Source organism: Pocillopora damicornis, chromosome 13 (assembly GCF_964200805.1).
Source record: "Pocillopora damicornis chromosome 13, jaPocDami1.2, whole genome shotgun sequence".
NCBI lineage: Eukaryota > Metazoa > Cnidaria > Anthozoa > Scleractinia > Pocilloporidae > Pocillopora > Pocillopora damicornis.
In genome coordinates this window covers 1,835,301-1,856,819 of record NC_142682.1, presented here as the reverse complement: position 1 = coordinate 1,856,819, position 21,519 = coordinate 1,835,301, and the positions used below count along the sequence as shown (strand labels likewise).

General features: G+C 39.2%; 4 protein-coding genes across 4 annotated transcripts; 2 read left to right on the top strand and 2 right to left on the bottom strand.

Moving 5' to 3' along the window:
* Positions 1–1,093: 1,093 nt before the first annotated feature.
* On the bottom strand, positions 1,094–3,591 carry LOC113677918 (QRFP-like peptide receptor). Its single transcript, XM_089191724.1, has one exon. It carries the CDS (start codon positions 3,046–3,048, stop codon positions 1,864–1,866), a length of 1,185 nt encoding a protein of 394 aa, XP_089047850.1. The 5' UTR covers positions 3,049–3,591; the 3' UTR covers positions 1,094–1,863.
* A 1,115-nt stretch (positions 3,592–4,706) lies between these two features.
* On the bottom strand, positions 4,707–5,984 carry LOC149034954 (uncharacterized). Its single transcript, XM_089192118.1, has 2 exons — positions 5,801–5,984; positions 4,707–5,600 (listed from the first exon to the last, which is right to left on the bottom strand). The coding sequence occupies exon 2, from the start codon at positions 5,542–5,544 to the stop codon at positions 4,747–4,749; it is 798 nt and encodes a 265-aa protein (XP_089048244.1). The 5' UTR covers positions 5,545–5,600; positions 5,801–5,984; the 3' UTR covers positions 4,707–4,746.
* A 944-nt stretch (positions 5,985–6,928) lies between these two features.
* On the top strand, positions 6,929–20,908 carry LOC113677888 (sushi, von Willebrand factor type A, EGF and pentraxin domain-containing protein 1; the record flags this gene model as incomplete). The annotated part of the gene is made up of 5 exons (XM_089192450.1): positions 6,929–6,968; positions 10,090–10,344; positions 19,905–20,159; positions 20,619–20,837; positions 20,904–20,908. Coding segments are annotated over 5 exons (774 nt in total), but the record flags the coding sequence as incomplete, so codon positions are not given.
* On the top strand, positions 12,105–17,876 carry LOC113677894 (uncharacterized). The gene has a single exon (XM_027194748.2). The coding sequence runs from the start codon at positions 12,193–12,195 to the stop codon at positions 16,054–16,056; it is 3,864 nt and encodes a 1,287-aa protein (XP_027050549.2). The 5' UTR covers positions 12,105–12,192; the 3' UTR covers positions 16,057–17,876.
* Positions 20,909–21,519: the final 611 nt, after the last annotated feature.

Sequence of the window (21,519 nt, the reverse complement as noted above, 5' to 3'; positions counted from 1 at the left end):
ATCGATTTTACGGATTTTGAGGGCTGTCGGGAAAAGTGTGAGAACACATCCCGGCATATTCTTTAATTCTGAAACAGAAACACGACGAGAACTTTTCATAACGACCAAAACAACGTTCACTATTCTAAACGACTACATCAATTAGCTTTCGGAAAACACCGGGACCACGATTCCTAGCGTTTTATCTCTTAGCGAAAAACAAACAGAACAAATGACAAAACTAAACGCAAAAAACAGATATCCAAAAGAAAAAACACATATACACCCAAAAGCACACAAACGAAGAAATGAAAGCACAATCAAAATTTAGACATTATATGACTGCATGTGGCTACTGATGCAAGACAATGTTTATAGTGTTGGAAAGATCCAGAGGTTGTATAATGACGCTAGAGGGTAGTGTTGTTCACATGCAAAACAGGAAACCTGCTACATCCCACATATTAATAAGTACCTTGTTCCACAAGAGAAGCTGAGATGACTCAAGAATGATCAGAAGAGAGTGGATAATTGACACTCCACCAAAAATTAGATGGTCACAAACAATCATACGAACAATGATAATAACAATGATAACAATAGTTAACAATTGGTTCATACGTCAGCGTGCGTTCATCGAGATATGAAGCACGCGGGAAGTTTGGAGAGCACGAAAGATGCGTAAGAGTTGCTCGAGGGATTTGTTTGCTGACGTCATGGGCGTGCACAATAGGAATATGAAGCACGTTCTCGCAATTGAATTTGATTACACAAATTTACTAGCTATGTTATAAAAAAAGTTGACTGTGAATATATGTAAATCATATCAAAAGTCACACATGTAAACTGCGGACAGCAAGGTGAATATGGAAGCGATCTTATATCCGCAGAGCGAGTCAAAATACGGCACAACTCGTGAAAATACTTGGCGATACTACATACCAAAACGTCTAATAAGTTATTTATTAAGCAAGTACTGCTGTAGGTTTTATGCTCTTCTTCTAAGGCGGGAAAAGCAAAGCAAACAGAGAAGCGGTTTGCGACAGGTCTTGCGTGATGCTCGCATCGGATTGGCTCATTAAATGTCAACTTGTCACATAATGTTTCAAAACGATTCAAAGTTAAATTTTATTTTCGATCTTTGTTCTCAAATCGTATACATTTGAAAGTGCTGCAAGTACAAAAGTGTTCGTTTATCAACGAGAAGCGATGAATAATTTATCGCTAGTAACAAAGCCTTGAATCTACCGGAAGACGAATTCTCAAAGACATAAACGAGCTCTTAGCATATGAAAAAGAATTTCATTTTCATGATCTGACTCAAACACATGGCGACGACGCCTCGCGGGAATCGCTGTCGGTACTTGACGAGCTGAGGGCTGTGAACTCAGAACAATGGTACAAATGTTAAATTGGGCACCAGAGAAGGCAAATGTAGCCAACCTCTCAAACAGGTTTTTCGACAATAAAAAATAACCTTATGCAATGTTGCGGAATATTTTTACTCCATTCGAGTGTTATTTACACTTTATTTAGTGCAGTTGGATAATAATGAACTCTACTTAAGAAGTAGTGAAAATAAGGCCTGAAAAAAATTAAGGCCTGTACGTGATTTGAACCCATGATCTCCACGATACCGGTGCAGCGCTTTACCAACTGAGCTAACAAGCCTACAGGGAAAATTACTTAAGCAGTAGTGAAAATAAGCAGCCTGTGAGGTTTCGGCAAGGGAAAATTAAGGGACAGTAATAAAACAAGAAACGTCAAATTCCAAGTGAATCAGTTATGTATTTGTGTGGACAATCTTTTAGCTGAAAAATTGGATTGCGCTACTCATAAGATCGCGTGACTCAAGTCTTAATGTCGCGTGACCACTGTTTCACGTTACAGTCGTGTGTCTTCAAAACTACAAGCCAAGTTTTTTTCACCAGCAATTGGCTTCAGTTTCGTCGACTGGCCGCTAATTCTCCTAGGCAACCCATCCATAGGAAACTGTTGATTAGGTGATCTCGCTTCTAAATCTTTAAATTTTTTCTTCCTTATCGCCCTGGTGTAAAATGCTATCAGACTTCGCAGGCGTTCCGGCGGTGGCTTACAAGTGATCAAGGATTTGAATTCATCCCGAATATCCGTGTTGTACGCGCTGTAAATGACTGGGTTTACAGTTCCGTTACAAAGCATAAGGAATGCTGAGATGTTGCTGTAGTACGGGGTGAGCTTGTCATAAAAGCCGAAGTGAAGAGATAACTGTAAAATCCAAAATGGTATGAATGAAACGTAGAAGACAAATACCAACATTACCAACATTTTGAAAGCCTTAGCTCTTTTCACTCTTCCTTTTCGCTGTGCCTCGTGGAAGTGAAATCCAGGTGATTTAAGGAGCCAAAGTTTGATACCGATCGCTGAATACAACGCTAGAGTGATCACAAATCCCGCCGCCAACAACACTGTTTGAAATGTAAACCATTGTACGACCTCTTCGTTCTTTATGCCGACGAAACATATTACGTCACCGATGCCGTGTGCTTTGAGATGCGCAAAAGAAAACAGCGGACTGCTATAACACCCGCTTACAAACCACGTGGCGGCAATAATAAAATACGCCCTTTTCTTCGACAGTAGCGCCTTCAAAGGGAAAAATATCCCCAGAAACATCTCTACAGCGATGGCTGAAATTGTCAGATTCGACGTAAGAATTAAAACTGCGGACAAAAACACGTCAAATCGGCAGAGAAACTCTCCGAATCGACCGCGAATATGCCACACTCCTCCCAAGAGCAGATGAACACAGATCATAGGTGTCATCTCTAAAGCAAAAAGAAGATCGGCCACAGAAAGGTTTATGATAAATAGGAAATGTACTGGTCGTCGTAAGTTCTTTCCGATTCTTCTGATGGCTTTGATTACCACTGTATTACCCACCAGTGAGAGCACTATCATTACATAGAAAGCGATCACGAGACCAATCCTACTTGGTTGAATTTCTGTCCCAATTCCATCTGCTGAGTAGCTATGATTTAAAGCCTTTTGGGAACTTAAATTCGTCGCATTTACAAAGCCGTTGGACATCGTAAATTATCTGTCATTTCTCTCACGGTCATATAACTCACAAAGTCTCATCACGAGATCGTCGGATACAATAAATCACATAATGGGTAAAACAATAGAGTGGCGCATTCAGTGAAGTGCATTCTTATTATTTCTTTTGGATTATCATATCATAATCAGGAATTCTCAGGTTACATCAAAATTCTGTATAGATCTGCATGAGAAAATTGCGGATTTCGGGTGTCATATTATAGTTCAGACTGATATCTTTTCCCTGTAGTCCAAATGTAGAGATAACTTCCACTTCTGTCGCGACATTCCTGTTGTGCACTCTAAAATTGTTGCAATAACTCCCTCAGACTTCATTGTTTGAAATCAACCAAAGCACATTCATTAAGGCAAAAAAACGAATAATTGTTTGCTACATTTACATGACAATCATATTTGTAGACAGGAAATTCATCAGCGCGATTTGCATTTGAATTAACAATCACCTGCTACTTTTGACAACAATTTCTCTACAGTTAACATTCTTTAACATTAGTGCTTTACATCTTTTCTTGTTGTCACCATTTATCATAATTAGCATTTTTTGTACTTACTATATAATTGAAATAAAAGAAAAGTATGTGTTAATCGTGTATTAGAAATTCTGGTTTGTAACCAGGTAAGTAAATAAGAAAGTGAGAATGAAAGCATCACAGGCTTGAGGGGTTGTCTATTACTAGGTAATACCTTGGTAACCTACGGGTAAACGTGGATAGATTATTTAAAAAATAATTATTCTCAAAAGTAAATACATGGCAATAAAAGATTTACTATTATTTTATACTTCAAAATAATTTAAAATTGAAAATCGGACATCTTCGCTACTGAATGTGCGGATAAGCTGGTAGATCTGACTGCTCTATTATTAGATGTGGGATCAGATTTCAACTTTCTATAAAATTGCTTAAAACTCCAAATAAAATAATCTGGGAGGTCGAATATACTATACATTAGACTGATTTGGAATTATTATTATCTTTTTATTCAAGTCTTCAGAATCCTTTGGAATGTTATCTAACTTGTTAGATTCATGTTTGGATATTGAAAATGAATCACGTCTTCGTTATTGGTACTTTCGTCAAGTTGATATTCTACTGTCTCGGTTCTGTGAATTATGCAAACTTCTAAACTAATGATTGTCAATAGGCTAGACTGATTTGGAATTAATCCATTTACTGAGCTCTTCAGAATACAGAGGGATGTCATTTAGCTTGATTCATGATTGTATTTTGGAAATAATAATATACGGGCTTGTGCAATTTTGTCGTCTTTGAAAAAATTTTCGCGCTTATTAACACCAAATCGTTGTTACCTATACTGATACACATCTCGATTATTAGTATTTTCAACACACTGATATTCGACTGTGTCAGTCTTGTGCAATTAAGGTGATTCCAGTGTCATTGTCAGTTTGATGCTTTATATCCTGCTTATTGTCCATATTTTGGTCTCTAAGGGACCGGTCATTATCTATCGCCTGGGGGGGGGTCGGAGTATTTTTGTTGTCACATCGGAGCATTTACCTGATCCCCCCGTAGAGTATCTAGTTTTTTAGAGATCCCCCCTTATCGGTAGTGGAAAGTTTCATGATCCCCCCCCCCCTTTTCTCCCAGCCACCGCCAAATAACTTTTTGAATATGCAAGTGATATTTTAATAGTGGTACTTACGTCTCATAGACCTTGAATCACAACGGTAAATATTTGCTCGTCAGATACGAACTGAATTGTCGAGGAAGTGCCAATCTCAGGCTGTTCATCCAAATCCACGAAAACATAGTCATCGTCGCTCTCTGCCTCTCCACTTTCGGATTCTTCATCCTCGGATTCCACGTCATCTTCATCACTCGACAGTTCTTCTGTTATCACAGTCTCTTTATTCTGTCGGTAATAGTGACATCGAATGGCCTTCACTTTGTCAAGTTTCCGACCCACAGTCGTCAAACCATGCTTGTTGAGATACAGGTCTAGTTCTCTTACCCGCAACTTTTCAACTTTGCCACCCTCGATGAGGTTATCCCATTGAAAGTCCTTGTACGTTCGTTCGGCCTCTTGCCTTCTTCGCTCCTGAGCTGCTCTTGTTCTGATGTCCTTTCGGATCTCAATATCCTTCAAATGATTAACATATGCAATGACGTGCTTCTCTTCCACATTATATTTTGAGCAGAAGCTCTTCATGGTATCCTGATCGTTTCTGATACTGTCAGAATGTTCCTCGTACAGATCTTTAATACATTTTCTTGGAAGGTAATCATCTGGTGTCCTGCCCGTCGATTCCGTCTGATAGATATCCATGAAATGTCCAGGATTGTTTGAATCTGGTACAGGTTGCGGAATTCTTTCCGTTTCTGGACCGACCCATCTATTGTTAGAACACCAGGAACAGAGATTGGAACTTTCTTCTTTTGACTCTTTACAGGCATCACGACAGAATTCCATAAAAAGTTCTCCACGAATATAGTGGTCTTCCATAAACGATTCGATCTTTCGGAAGTATGCTGCACCGGGCGCTTGCTCTTTGTTTCGTTCTGATGCACCCCGATAGTTGTCGAGGTAAACAGAATTGAAAAAGAATAATTCATCAGGGGACTCGCTTACTTAAGGGCAGTGGTGATGTCGCGAAGTGTGAGTCCTCCTTGACCACTGTCAATGAGGCCTTTAATTCAGCATCCGATTTGCTCTCATTTATCGACAACAGACGAAAGAACCTTTATACAGAAGAGCATACCTTAAGGTCGTTTGCAAGTGATGAGCTCAAATATTTCCAGGAAGCTCAAGAGCGAGTGAAGGCCATACACCAAGAGCTGCAGAAAGCCTCCAATGCGCTCACGACCACCCTCATGAGCTTGAAGAGAAAGTTCCCATCTCCCATGGGGAACAACGGCCAATCCCATAGAAAAAAAGAAAACAAGAGAAAAGTGAAGAAAATCAAGGAGAAAAGGTTGCATCAGCGAGCAGCAATTCTCCTAGAAACTTACCTCAAAAGAGGTAGCTAAAGAGGTTTTCGATTCACTCGAAAATAATACTTACAAATGTGTCTCAAGTATTAATGCAGGATTCACTGCGAGATTTGTCAAGCGTCTCCACCTGGATCCTCTGCTATGGCTTTTGGAAAGAGGCGTGTTTGAAACAGAGCTGGCACGCAATTTGAAAGTGGTAGTGGCCAGAATGAACGAAGAGAATAGCAGTAATGGTGCTGAAAAAGGGTCAAGTTCGGGCGAGGATTCAGATGAATCTGACGAGGAGACTGTGCAAGAGCCAGTGGAGAGGGCTGCCGAAGATTCTGACACGGAAGCGGAACAAGATACAGCCTCACCAAAATAAACACTTTTTTATTTGTTGTTTTCATTCGGCCGCGTATTAAAATAATGAAGGTTTATGATTTTAGATTACGATTCTCTATAAAACAAACTGAAACGTTATGAAACAATTTTGAGCAATTGTAAGTATTCCATTCTCAAAATCTTGATTACCTTTCTAATTTAGATCGTGCCTGAATAAAAACGTCTATGTTAGACTACGATAGTGATTCTTTTTTACAAAATGGAGGGTCTGTAAAAGGGTTTGGGTTTTGTGTCTGGGCTAGAATAGAGTTTATATAATACAAAATACAACTGAACGTGGTCTTGAATATATGGTTGGGGGTTTAGAGTCCCAGCGGCAAATCCTACCAAAGTATTTACAAATGCAATCACCCGGGGTCCCGGCGCGACCTAAAATTCCTTTTTTTTTAGTCTGATCCCCCCCATTATGCTTGTCAATTACGGCTGATCCCCCCTAAAGGTCTTTAAAAAACCATGTGATCCCCCCCCTAAATACTCCGACCCCCCCAGGCGATAAATAATGACCGGTCCCTAACGGATGTCCCGCAGGTTACACTGGGTCGCCATGTAGGCGTAAGTATTAAATTATAAAATAGTTCTTCTCATATAGGGAAAAATTTTGTTTCATTAAAAAAAATACACCTCCACGTGTGGAAAGATGATTTGCCATCAAGCAGGTGTTATAAGTATGCAACGGTGTACTTCTTTTAGTTTCAATTAGACGGCAAAATAATTTTCACACTGTCATTCTTGTACTGGATCACATCTAGCATACAAACACTTTTTTTTCTGCGACTAACAATAATTGTTTAAATCTGCGTGTTTCAAAACATATGAGGATGAGACAGGTGCAAGTTGTAGGTCAAAAGGGTCATTGTGCATTGCTGCAAAAAGCGTAATTTTTTCTATTATTGTCGTGCCTTGTGGCTCAAGCAAAGGTTATTAGGGGTATGTAGTTCTGTGCAGGATTTGTTCAAAAAGTTCTGTTCAGTCGAATCATTTAAGCGCTATGATACAAAAGTGTAAACAGTTTAAAAAGTACGAAGGTTTTCCAGAACCTGGACATCACCATGATTATGTTGATATTTTGCGGTAAGTTTTTTGGGGAAAAATGAAGGTACAGCTTGACCTCCTTTCTCCCTGTAATGGTACAAATCATCAAAAAATTGTAGAAATATCACCGAAATTTTAAAAGTTTCTCTCAAAAGCCCAAAAGGTATCTCTCGCAACCCAAATATTACACGAACTTACTCGAGAGAGTTTTCTTGTCTAAACGCTGGAAAGATCATCACTACGGTCGTTAACTGACACAATTATAATTTAGAAGGTTAATCACAATATTATTATAGAATCTTTATGTAAATGTTAATTATGCGAATGAGTGATTTTCTTTTAACTCTTTAACTCTCAAGATCTAATTGTCAATTCTCCCCTCTGGCTGCTACACATTTCCTTGTAAATTAGCTATAAGAACTTAGTGCTAGGTCAAGATAGCAGCTTCTACGCGATAAGTTTGAATATTCTCATTACCTGTTTGCTGAATAATGTATGGGTATAACAGGGAGAAGTTTCGTGTTAATCACTTTTGGGAGTTACATGGTTAATCTTCTTTTTTTCTACTCTAATTTTTATTACTTTACATAGAAAGTACATTTAATTTTCTTTCTCTTCCATAACCGTGTATGTTGGTATAGACCTTTCGCATAAAAAACTGCGGAGGCAACGATAACGCAGCGAAACATGAGATTCGGTGAGCAGAGCGAAAGTTCTCGAACGTATTAAAACTTTGTGTATATCTCAGCCGTTCCACAGCAGTGTGAAGTTACCAAAACTTTAGTTCAGCAACTCCCCAATACTTGTCGCTATGCCTTATTGTCCGTGTGAATTCTGTGAAGTACTGGGTGACTGGTCTTTCATGGTGATGTCACGTCTTACATTAGGATCCAGGTTCGACCGAACATAGGGATTAAGTGAACTGCAAGCACTCTTTCCCAAGAAGCCAGTCAATGGTAAATCATCTAGTCCCAAGACAGCTGAGGCTTACAAAAATTCTCACCGGGGCTGAGATTCAAGAGGGCAGCTTGAGTAAATTAATAGTCATGGAAATGCAAAGCATGTTTTTTCTGGGGCATGGGACAAAGCAATAATGCCCTTCAAAAAGAATTGAAGCGATTAAATTGTTGTACGTTTTGGTGAGCCACTTTTATTCCCGAGACATTTCAAGAACGGTGTCTGAACGTTATATAAGTTGTAATTGGCCATTTCTCATTTGAAATACACCATTACGATGCCCAGTTGAATTTGTACAGGACGCTGACTCCCCGACCGGAATATGTTCACCACCGAATCCTGCCCTTGAGTTTAACACCCGTTGCACCTTTAAATGTTATCTTGGGTACCGTTTGAAAGGTTCCCGTGAACGACGTTGTCAAGCCGACAAAACATGGTCTGGGACCCCACCAACTTGTGAACGTAAGTAATTTGATTATCCAACTGCGCAAAGCAGAGTAAAAATAAACGCGCTCAAGGCTACTGACTGTGGGAAAAAAAATTTATATTCACTTGCAGCCCTCATAATTTTGCTTTGTGAATACAATATCGAGAGTTCCTAATGGGGTAATGGCTTTTATGGCTAACGGTTAATTTCTGAGTGTTTTTATTGTATGTATTCATCAATTCTTTCCAGCATTTGCCCCCTTTGTAACTATTTATAACAGCCTGTGGCGCTCAGATCAAGAATTTTTAATTTCATTTAGGTTTTAACCATTCAATGCATCGTACATGCCCCATTCAGCTTTGGTGTGAAATCATATAAAATTCATCATCGTTATTTATTTCCTATCGTAAATACTCAAACTTTAATGATATATTTTCAGGAATTCTCTGTCCCAAACTCCCGCCAGTCCAGGCCGGTGCCAGATATTTACCGTCCGACTGTGCAACACGACAACGAGGCACCTTTGAGACTTGTTTTATTTCCCATAGAAGACATACCTTTCGTCGTATCCTTTACTATAACATGTCAAGGAAACGGATCATGGCAGCGAAAAGTCCCAAAATGCCACGGCAAGTTTCCCGTTTATGCTTCCGACTTTTATTTTTCTGTCTTTGTTCATGGCTTAGTGACCTGAAGCAATGACTTCCCGCCCAGAGCTCCCAGGCTCAGTTTCTCCCACCTAACCACTCACTGAAATTGTTCACGATTTCAACGCGTTAAATTTTTTGTCTACACTTTGTGAATTGCAAAATGATCTGCCTTTCTCAAGAGCAGATTTTTAAATACTTCACGTTTATTCAGATAGCTTGTTTCAAACTGTTTGTGAGCAGTATTGTTTCAGTGGTGTTCCCGTATTTCCCTCTGTCCTTCCACAATGGCGTCAAAGATAACACTGAAAGGGAGGGGGTAAGGGGATGGGCCTCGTGAGGACGGAGGGGAGGGTAAGGTGAAAGATTTACTTTGAGAAAATATTGCGTCAAATCGTTTTTGTGGCCAGGTAAGTTGCCAAGAGCAAAGACACATTTTCTGAATTGTTTTAGGCTGTTTGAATATTTGAAATGCTTTTATGAACTGATAATTTGGCTAACAGGCGGAAAATATCTTCAAAATCACTAGGATGTCTGATAAGTCCCGTATTAAGAGAAATTTATGTCTATGTATTACTGGTTTTGCTATTTTTACGTTTCCTCAACACAGATACTCGTCCACCAGTTTTGAATTGTCCGCCCAATCTAAAAGTAAACACTCTGAAAGGAAAGTCAACAGGGAAAGTCACGTGGAGTGTTCAGGTTTCTGATAATTCAGGTGATGTGGATCCAAATGCAGTGATTAAGATTGAGTCAAATCACAAATCAGGGCAGGAACTTCCTATTGGGGTCACTGCGATTCGCGTGACTGCTACTGATCAGGCCGGGAACGAGGCCATGTGCACTTTCGAGGCAGAAGTCATAGGTAACATACAAAAGTGTATAGGAGGAAACTTTGCCATGCGTTTCAGGCCCTATACCTAATAATGGGTTTCCATTCAAAAAGTCTTTTTTTTTGGATGCCTTTTTTCACGTCTGTTATCCACTCTAAAACACCTAAAAGGTGTGTTCATGAAAACGGAGCCTTTCAAAAGCGACCGAACGAGTGAAGCGTTTAAAACTTATTGTTTGTAGAAGGTTCAACTATTTGTGCGGGCTACGAGGCTACGAGGGCTCGGTAGTTGAAAAGGCGGTTAGCGCTTTTCAGAGATAAGATTTTTAAAAAAATTTTTAAACTTTCTGCTGGTTTTTCGGTTGTGAAACGTTTGTATGGAAAAGCTATTTGTTTGTGGGATTTATAATTAACATTTCGGTAGAGAAAAGAATGATAGAAACCAAATATGGAATTGTCTGAACTGAAAAACTGCTGAGGAAATTAAAAATTTTTCCGTAGGTTAGGACTGGATTATTTCTACTCCTTCCGGGTGGAATGTTTCTCCATTAAACCTCTGGTTAAAGAGAGGACATACTCCTGAGGAAGAAACGTTTTCTTGTTGAAGAGCAGAACACTATATTCTTGGACCCGAATCGAACCCAGCTTTCGGACCAGAACTCAGACAGTGTGTCCTTAACCCTTTACTCCCTAACATCAGTATGCATATTCTCTATACCACTCCTTAGACATTCCTTAGGTTTCTGACAAGGAGAATTTGTTCAACAATCAAAAGCTTCTTTAGTTGGTAATCATCTCCTTTATTCTCATGACTTTAACGTTTGATTCAGGGGAATTATTGCCAGGAGAAACTAGATGTTGATAACTCTTGGGGGCTCGTCACGAAGTAACGAAAAATCCTTTTCAAACCTGGGAAGATGGTTTGATGTTCCTGCTCGTACTTTCATTCCAACAAGTGGCCTTCTTATCATAACATCAATTCATTGTCGAATCTTTTTTCGGTTTCGAATATGATTTAGATGGATTGTCTTTAGTTTTTCTTGGGGATGAAAACTGAATGATTCAATAAACGTAATATTTATGCAAGATTATGTGGTGGTGTTTTAGTCTACGCATGGAGGACTAAGGCGCAATGGTCAGATCCTGATTCCAATGAATCCGGCAACGGAATATCGAGTCACGCATATGCTGTAGGATTTACCCCGCGTCATACTCGCCTGCTACTCGAGTACAGGTACCTCTTAATTTTCACTATAAAAACACATTGACGTCATCTTTGAACATGGGAAATTGAGGTCGATTTACCAATTGTTATAGAAAAGAGAATAAATTTGTGCTTTAAGGGGATTTGTTTACCTAACAGTCGTGAGTTTGTGTCATTTAAACGGTTATTATTGGGGCTATTGTCGTTCAAATTCCTTCCATAGATTCTCTTGATGAAATTGTGTTATAACAGCCCTCCCTTTCCGAAAGACTCTTGGATAAAAGGGGGTATTTTCAACTGAACCGACTTGGCAGAGGAAATGAAGCGTGTTATGACAGGATAAAATTCCATTAATTGCTTACTTTATAAAGCAAGTCAGATGCAGTTACTTTTAAGATCAACTTATGTTATTACATGCAAACTAAAAGTTTTAAATTATCGCCTAGTGGCACTATCGTGCTCAGCGTGGAACCACTATTGTCAAGCGAAATTATTTTTGCAGAGATATAAATAAACATTTAGTGATATTTGCAAACAGGAAATTAAGGTCAAATGACAAGAGGATTGAGAGCGATTCGTTATTCCAGTTTGCATTCTGGGTACACGATTTATGTATCGCTTTCTAGGAATCAAAGTCGATTTGGTGCGCAGATTTGTTTGCTTTAAAGTTTACAGAGATGAAGCTTAGTCAGTTAATTGCGGGCTATGTTGTCCTATTTTTACTCTGGGAATCAGGCACAGCTGCAAGGGAAATTCATATTTCACCGTCTGGGAACGATTCGTCACACTGCACCAGTATCGAACCATGCAAAACACTGGATCATGGCCTCTCCATCGCTTTAAAGTCCAACTCGGCACAGTTAATGCTGATTGAAGGAAATTATTCACTAAATGAGCCCTACAGTTTTGTAAATATGAATACGTTTGGTCTTCATGGAACCGGTGACGTGAAAATAACGTGTGGCAATGCAAATGTCAGTCTATCGTTCTTATTAAGCAATAATATCAGTATCGAGCGCGTCACGCTACAGAAATGTGGTGGATGGCATACGAGCACATATACTCTACACAAATATTTTCCCAAACTTCAAGGAGCCCTCTTCAAGACTGCTTTGTATTTTCGATATTGTAGAAATCTTCGAGTCTCTGATGTGGAAATCTCACACTCTCCAGGACTTGGCGCAAATTTGTACGATGTTGGAGGAGTCGTCAACGTTACCAACAGTGTGTTCGCTAACAACTCGGGCTTATATGATCACGCTATTGGCATAAAAAGTGAGTTGGTTTATTCAGGGGGCGGTATTTTCTTAATGCTAAACCCGTACATCAATAATACTTTGAACGTCTCTTCAGAGGAACACGATACTTATCAACACAACAATCAGTATCTGTTTTCAAATTGTCACTTTCTCAGAAACGTAGCGCAGTGGTTCGGCGAAGAAAATCAAGAACTTTATACACCGGCTCGTCCATTTACTTTAGGAGGAGGATTAGCAGTGTTCTTTGAGTCAAATGCCAGCAGCTGCAGCGTAAAAATCCAAGGATGTACATTCAGGAATAATAATGCCTCATGGGGAGGTGGACTTCAAGTCGAATTTACAAATTTCTCGGAAAACAATACATTGTTGATCGAGAGCACTATTTTTAGCGATAATTTCGCAGCTTCCGCTGGTGGAGGTGCTCGTATCGGAAACCAAGCACGTAAATCAGGTGTTCCACTTACCCCGAATCGTTTTTATTTTATTAACTGCTCGTTCATAAGAAACAGTGCTTTTTGGGGTGGCGGTGCATCAATTTTCGGGACCACTATTGTTAGTGCCACTAAGAACACCGTGGGAAGGAATGCTAATATTCAGTTCCACTTCAGTGATTGTCAATGGCAATGCAATAATGGAAGTGTGGGAGCCGCCATGGCAATCTATCTTTACAATAACAATGAAGATCAACTTGGACCGGAGGTTCCATTTCATGTCCAATTTGATAACGGAACGTTGTTTGAATCTAATGGAGTTCATGTCCATAATCAGACCATCACCGTCGGACAAGGATCCCTGTACAGTTCGCAAGTACCACTCATCTTTAAAAACTTTACAAAGTTCTCGGCCAACCAAAAGTCTGCATTACTAATAGAAGGATCTTTCATTGACGTTCACGATCAATTGGAGTTTATCAACAACACTGGTTTTAGAGGGGGTGCCATAGCCATGTATGGAAGGTCAAGAATTATTTTCTATCCAAAGGCCAATGTAAACTTTGAAGGAAACACTTGTGATGATAAGGGTGGTGCACTTTACATCCAAACCCCAGGACCTCCGCTGGTAAGCTTCCACCAAACTGGTACCAACATTTTCACTTGTTTCTTTGGATATATGAATGAGGAATCTGACGTGGACTATGAGAAATGGGATATAAATGTCACCTTCAAGGAAAACAAGTGCAGTGTTCGCTATTCTAGCCAATGCAAAGGGAAATCCGTCTACGCCGCAACGCTAAAAACCTGCTATCAAGTGGGCGAAAGTCGCACAAATAACAGCGTGCTAAAATGGAAGTTTATAAAATTTGATACCAAGGTATCATCAGAGGTTTCAACGGATCCTGTAGAATTAAAGTTTAATAAAAGCAACTGGAATGTCGCCCCAGGTGAATGGTTCGATGCAGATGTCAAACTATTAGACGAGCTTAATAATACTGTCCAAGGAATTATTCTTGTTACTATCAGTAATGTTTCCCACGGAAAAGTTACTATTTACAATCAGCCTTCCTGTTCGTTTCTAACAGATTATGAAGGAAAAATCAGACGTATTTACCTAAATGGACACGAAGGAAGTAGGTTCTCACTGCATCTAAACTGTGTCGGAAGTCAGCTTCTGCGTTATGTGATAAACAATGTCACGTTACGAAACTGCTATGACGGATTCGTGTTTTCGAATACAACGTGTCTATGTAACTGTATTAAACGATCAGGAAAGGGTGACAGAGGTATTTCGAGATGTGCGAACGGGACGACCGTTTTTATTAAGCGAGGATTCTGGGCCGGAAGGGTCGCGGGTAAACACGGCAAAACTACCTTTTCAACCTTTATCTGTCCTGAAGGCTATTGTAATAAAAAGTCAGTTTGGAATCCCAATGCAACTGACTATAAGTACGTGAATAATAACGTGTGTACGAAAGGAAGAGATCAAAGCAGGGTACTCTGTGGAAAGTGCGATAAAAATTTTGGTGTTGTCATTGGAGGTGAACAGTGTTCGGATAAATGCTCTAATTGGTACTTGTTTCTCATAATTCCGTATGGTTTGGGCTTCCTCCCTGTCGTTGCCATCATTATGCTCATCGATCTCGATGTTTTCACGGGATATTTCAATGCCTGGCTCTACTCTTACCAAGTCATGAATCTTTTGGTGCCAGGTGACTTCCAATTCAACCCTGTTAGCCAATTTTTGATTAATCTCAGCAACATTCGCATCCAGGTCTCAAACCACAGCTTTTGCTTTGCTGCTGGTATCGACGATGCAGACAAGCTAATGATAATGTACGCCATTCCAGTGTACGTGATACTGGTTGTTATAATATTAGCGAAGCTGATCGGTGCATACCCCCAATGGTGTTTCAGCAGACGGGTCAGAGCCCCTTTCCGTGGTATCTGCACCATCTTTGTACTTTGTTATACAGATATCACCAGTATTTCCCTCAAGATCCTTCGCTATGCTAACATTGGATCAAAAACTGTGGTTTATGCTGAGGGTAGCCTCGATTACTTCAGCGGCAAACATCTCGGTTATGGGATAGTTGCCATACTGGTCATATTGCTATTTGTTATACCATTCCCGATGATTCTTTTATTTCGCAAAGGCCTGACTAAAGGTCTTCGTCCTGTCTTGAATATCAACCGCTGGAATCCGTTTTTCGATGCTCTTCAGAACTGTTTCAAAGATCAATACCGTTGGTGTGCCGCATTCTACTTCATTTGCCGTCTTGTTATTCTGGTTATCTACACGATGATGACTCCGGGTCCAGCCAAAAGGCTTCTATTGGAAGGTGTCTGCATTTTGATTGTTCTAATCTTTGCATTCCTCAAGCCCTACAAGGAAGCCTCTGACGTGGAGGAGGAAGAAGAAAATTATGAGTGGATGAACAGATCCGATGTTGTTCTGCTTACTACTCTTGTGTTTATTGCTGTGATCAGTTCCCCTCTTGATTACAGTGGTTCTACTACCAAAAAGGAGATAGAAGTCCTCACGAAATTGCTCAACATTCTGTCATTTGTTCCAGTTGTAGTCTTGCTAGTAGTAGGTACTACTTTTGCTTGGAAACACCTATGCCACGGTGAACCTGAAGTCGAATTACCACCGATGTCCCCATCAGACAGTAGGGAAGCAACCCCAGCGCACACACCTGAATCATCTCTGACCCAACGTGGCAGCGGAGTCAGCCGAAACACGAGCACGGAACACAGCAGTCTGCTCGACAGGAGGGCCCATAAACCTTTGGCTCGATATGGCAGCCGAGACAGCCGCAGCAATTATCAAACTGCGGAGGAATGAACAAACATGGTATAAACTGACATGTTCACCAAACTGAAGATGGACCAATGTACGGTGAATTACTAAAAATTGAACATTTTAGCTCCTCGTTTCCCATTCAAATTAGTTCTTATTGCATCAGCTTAACATCTAAAGCTTTCAGAGAAGATTATTTGGCAATTACGCCAAGATATTTGTTTAAAAAAAATTGATGTCAAGTCTGAGCAATCAGCTTTTTTATAACAATTCAAGACATTTATTTGGCTTGATTTCTAATCGTTAACCCGCGCTTAGTCTTTTGTTAGAAGAGAAAGCAGCAAAGCATTCGCGTGCCAGCCTTAAGCTAGCCCGTTTTTCCGCACCGACTAAGAGCCTGGAATACGCAGTCTCTCAATAACAGTAGGCTCACACCACATCGCAGAAAAGTCACGCGAATGAAAAATCAAGAGAAGAATTTTTTTTGTTTTTTTTGTTATTTTGTTTTTTTTGCGCTTTTTCTATAAAAATACTCAAAAGCGCATTACAATATTATTAAAAACTAAATTAAAACCAGTAAAGTTACTCGGTAAAATTACAATATTACAATATTAACATTACAATATTAAAAAAATAAAAATAATAAAAAAATAAAAAAAATAAATAAATAAATAATCTAACTAAAAGCCTTTTTAAATAAATATGTTTTAACAGAGCGTTTAAAAGAGTCGATTGATGTTTCCTGTCTAATTGGCAGAGGAAGACTGTTCCATAAAAAGGGGGCAGCCATCGATAACGCGCGATCTCCCAAGGTCTTCTTCGTTCTTAGCTGAGGTCTTTCTAACAATATACCATTATTGTTACGGCGTAGTTGGTAACGTGAGACCGGTAAGACAGAGACAAGATCCTTAAGATAGCTAGGCGCAACACCGTGAAGAATCTTAAATCTTAAATTATTAAATTTTAAAGGGCTGCAGTTTAAAAAAAATAGTAGTGCTGCAATGTTGTTGATGTTCATAAATTCACCAAACGTTTGTTTGGCTTTTTTTTGTTAATTGTCAAGTTTTCCATAAATTGACTTACGTAAATATTGTCATTGACAATGAAAAGGATGTCAAAATTAACAAGATTTTCCGCCTCCTAGAAAACCGCTAAATCGCATTAGTATCCAACTGCACATACTAGAGTACAAATAACGCGTGAATCGAGTTCAAATATCACGCGATATTTAGAAAGTTGGTTATTTTGTACTGTGGAAAAACCTGTTTGACTAGTCGGCTGGGCGTGCCTCGCCTCTCTGTCTGCTTCGCTTCTTCCAACTTATACGAAATGCATATGAAGTAAAGCAGTTGGATGATAAATATCATATTAGATGTTTTGGTGTGTGGTATCACTGAGTATTTTGACTTGGTGTTTTTATTTTACTCACCTCCCGGGCTCGTCAAAATACGCCACAACTCAAAAACACTCAGCGGTACTTCACACCCAAACGCCTTATCAGATGTATTTATTGTCCAACTACGCATCAAACGCGATGTTTGGACAGTTGGTTATTTAGAACTGTAGAAAACCTGTTTCACAGGTCAGTTACGCGTGACGCGCGTGACACTGCGCTGCTTTTCCCGCTTTATATAAAAACTGCATCAAATTAAACAGTTGGATAATAAATCATAGCTTTTAAGACGTTTTGGCGTGTAATATCGCTGAGTATTTTAACAAGTTGTGTTTATTTTGACCCTCCCTGCAGGCTCGTCAAAGTAGGCACAGCTTGTATATATATTTATCAATAATAAAGCTGGAATAATGGTTGTGACAATTTTAGGTTGACAACACTGATTAAATTGTACGAATGAATTTTAACAATATTTTTAGAAAAATTTCTTTCTTTCATTGTTTCAAATATTGACTATCAAATTGGTATGAAAAAAAAATTATATCGCATCAAACGTTATTTCATTTTTGTCCACACGTATAAAAAAACAAAAAAAAAAAATCAAGACAGGAAATACGAAGCAAGTTGGTTATAGATCACTGTAGATATTAAGCTAGGTTGGACTTTTCTCAACCATTTCTAAGTGAGGACAATCCGGGTGCCTAACCTGCTTTAAATGAACATGTGACTGATAAGGGAGTACCCTAAGGGTACAATTCACTCAGGCAAGACGTGCTCGGAGGGGATACTGCCCTACACGGGTATCGATTTGATCATTGTGGTCTTCAATTCGGCTTGGTTTCCGAGGGTGTCCCTGACCCCTATATATATATATATATATATATATATATATATATATATATATATATATATATATATATAATTTGCACAATGGAGAATGTGCTTCCGTTTTCAACGCTTTATTCAAGACCCGACGCGTTTCGGCATTTGCCTTCCTCAGGGGCCTTAACATGCAATTGTTACAGAGTCGTAATAGTAATAATAATAATATAATAATAATATAATAATACTTATATAATAATAATAATAATAATTATAATAATAATATATATAAATATTATGAGAGGAAAAAAGGACGCAACTACATATTCACGACAAGCCTGTTTCGTGAATCGCTTCACTCTTCAGGGGTTTAAACGGGAATGTCGGGAATATGTAGTTGCGTCCTTTTTTCCTCTCATAATATTTATTCTGCTCTGCTTCAACGTATTGAGCACTGTTCCATGCGAAAATCGACTTGCAGACTTCCTATATATATATATTTGTCTTTCAGCTCCAAATGAACGTTAGTGAAAGAGAAGTAACCATTAAATCATTCGAACCGAAATTTCGTCTGAATTTCACCGTTCCTTTACCTTCAGTAATTTTTCATAGCTTGATTAAGGTACAAAATTAAAAAGAACTTTCCTAGCTTAAGTATGAACATGGGTTTGGATGTTAAAAGGCCAGGCCGCTAAGATAAGGTGAGAATGAAGAGAACCACATCTTAAAAAATTAATAATGTCGAACGGGTTTTAAAATTTTTCAGGTTTCAGCTGAGAAAACAGTTCTTGCATGAATTGGCATATATGTCAGTTTGCTTGCTGAAAAGTCACAAAATAATTAAAGGAAACTTGAAATAGATTGAAAAGGTGTTTGGATGGACTTCACAAATCTCTTTCAGGTGAAGAAGCAGGTGGAAGGAAAAATTAAGATTCTGTTGGTATTTGCAGCTTTAGCGTTTCAGTGGGGAGTTTCACTAGGTATAAAAGTTATATGAATCATTCTAATAACAAAAATGTAGCATTTTCAATTTGCAGCATTAGGTCCTTCGTAAAAGTCTCCTCAAGTTCAAACTGAGTGACGTGTACCACAAAATCAGTGCTGTGACCCGGTTTCTGCAGTATAAAAAGGCAAAGAAGCTTGCTTCTTTTCATGAACTAGATGCTTGTCCACTGCAAGTTATCTTCTTCCATCCGCAGTATTTAACGTTTTTCGCGCGTATTTACTACAATGGGGTTATATACTATTTACTTCCGATCAGCCACAGAGAAAATCATACCGAAACATCTTTTTAAAGCTTTTTTTTATTTTGTTTATTTTACCGGCCGATATGAAAATTAAGCCTGTGACGAACACACCCTGTAAAAAGCTGATTACAGTAGTATCATTGTATTTATCATTATCATTGATATTGATATAATTATAATGATTTGATACACATATATAATTATTGTGTTCTCTCGTTTCCAATTTACAAGAAACCATTAAGCTGAATAAAGCCAAACCCAGATCAGTACAGTGGAGAAGGAGAATTTAAATGCACTGAAAAGTGGTATTGTCAAAGGCTCTTTAATAGTTTCCTTCTCAAGATGAAACAAAGAAATTCTTTCTATTCGCTTCAAAATTAATCTTGAATCGATCTATTCACATAATGCGCTAAGATCCGTTTCTCTTTCAGATCTAGAACCATCGACTTCTAGTTTCTGCCCTAGCGACATTGTGAAAGAGGCCAAAAGTCATAGAGAAAAGGTGAGTTGGGACCTACCAGTATGTACAGACAATTCTCATTTGCCTCCGATCATTTGGTCTAACCAAAAGCTTGGAGACCTCTTTGGGGCTCCAGGAAAATATAAGATCCAACACGCAGTCAAGGATTTCGACTTCAAACAACCAAACATCTATACTGGATGCTCTTTTATGATAACCTTGAAAAGTAAGTTTAGATTGTTATTCATTCCAGAGCGCATTTTACTTGGGTGCTGAAGTTAATGACAACTTAAAGGAGAACTGTCTAAAGCGCGGGAAAACGCGTACTCTCGTTTAATGTTTTCGATAGTCTGTGTGAAGCAGGCCCATAACGCACACAGTCGAGCCTGTATCAGGCGGCATCGTATTTAGTGGTCATTCTGCCATTTCCCAATGGTGACCGCTTATACAGGTACGACTGTATAAAGATTGGCTTAAGGCGGAGCAGTTTTCTTTTACCAGCCGCGCAGCGCTGTACAATAAAATGAATGAACTCTGCGACGAAATACTGTTGTTAGTATGCAGGCATGTAACTGCTCGGTTTATGTTGGATTATTAAAATAAAAATGACCATATCGTTACACATTCTTGACTCCACATAATCACCCTTTGTTTACCGGTAATTTGGTATCATTTTTATTTTTAGGGACAAAATGCCCTATGTATCTTCCCCCAAAGAATGGCGCTCTTGTTTGTTTGAATTATGGTGACGGTTCTGAGAGATTCTGTCAAGTTGCTTGCAAACAAGGAACCGATTTCGTGACCAACCCTTCCGCTTTGTACGTATGTCTCGATAATGGAGAGTGGCTTCCTTTGGCTTATCTTCCCAACACGAGTGGAAAACTACCGTGGCCAGATTGTGCGAGTAGGTTTCGGTACCAAATACACAGCCTTCAGAAAAAACAATTCTATTGTAATTTTTTGCATTCAGGTTGATACGGGCAAGCCGCTGGGAAAAGACAGGCACCTGTGTTTTGGTGTTCCACGTCTCGCGCGTTTCCAGTCTAACGCCCTCCTCGTGCTTTTCTCGCGCTTGTCTCCGCCAGCCGAACATGCAACTACCGGTTTTTCAAAGGAAATTGAATACGCGCAGATATTTCTAGAACTGACGGTCGAAATAAGGTTTAAGGGGAAATGGTTTTCAGTCATGGCTGAAAAATATTGTCGGAAAATTCTCACCAGGAAACTGGTTGAGATGTATACCGTGCGTGGAGACTTCTTACGGCTAAAATCCAGTGCTGAAAAGTATTGTTTAGCACAAGTCTCTAGAGAATGGGCAAATACAAAATTATTCCAATCTCAAAGCAAAGCGCATATCAAAAGGTCATATATCAAAAGTCGTTTCGTTGTTTGTGTTTCGGGGGGAGCTGGCCCTTCGACGATGAAGACATTTGGCGGTGGAATATCCGAGTTTTTTTATAATGCAAATCAAAAGCCTTCTGAAGTGGAAAGGGAGCTGAAAGACAACTTATTAAAGTTGGCTCGAAGCAGTTTAGTTTCCCCTTTTTATTGTGAGAATAAGAGTTATTGTAAGTCGGAAAATGTTC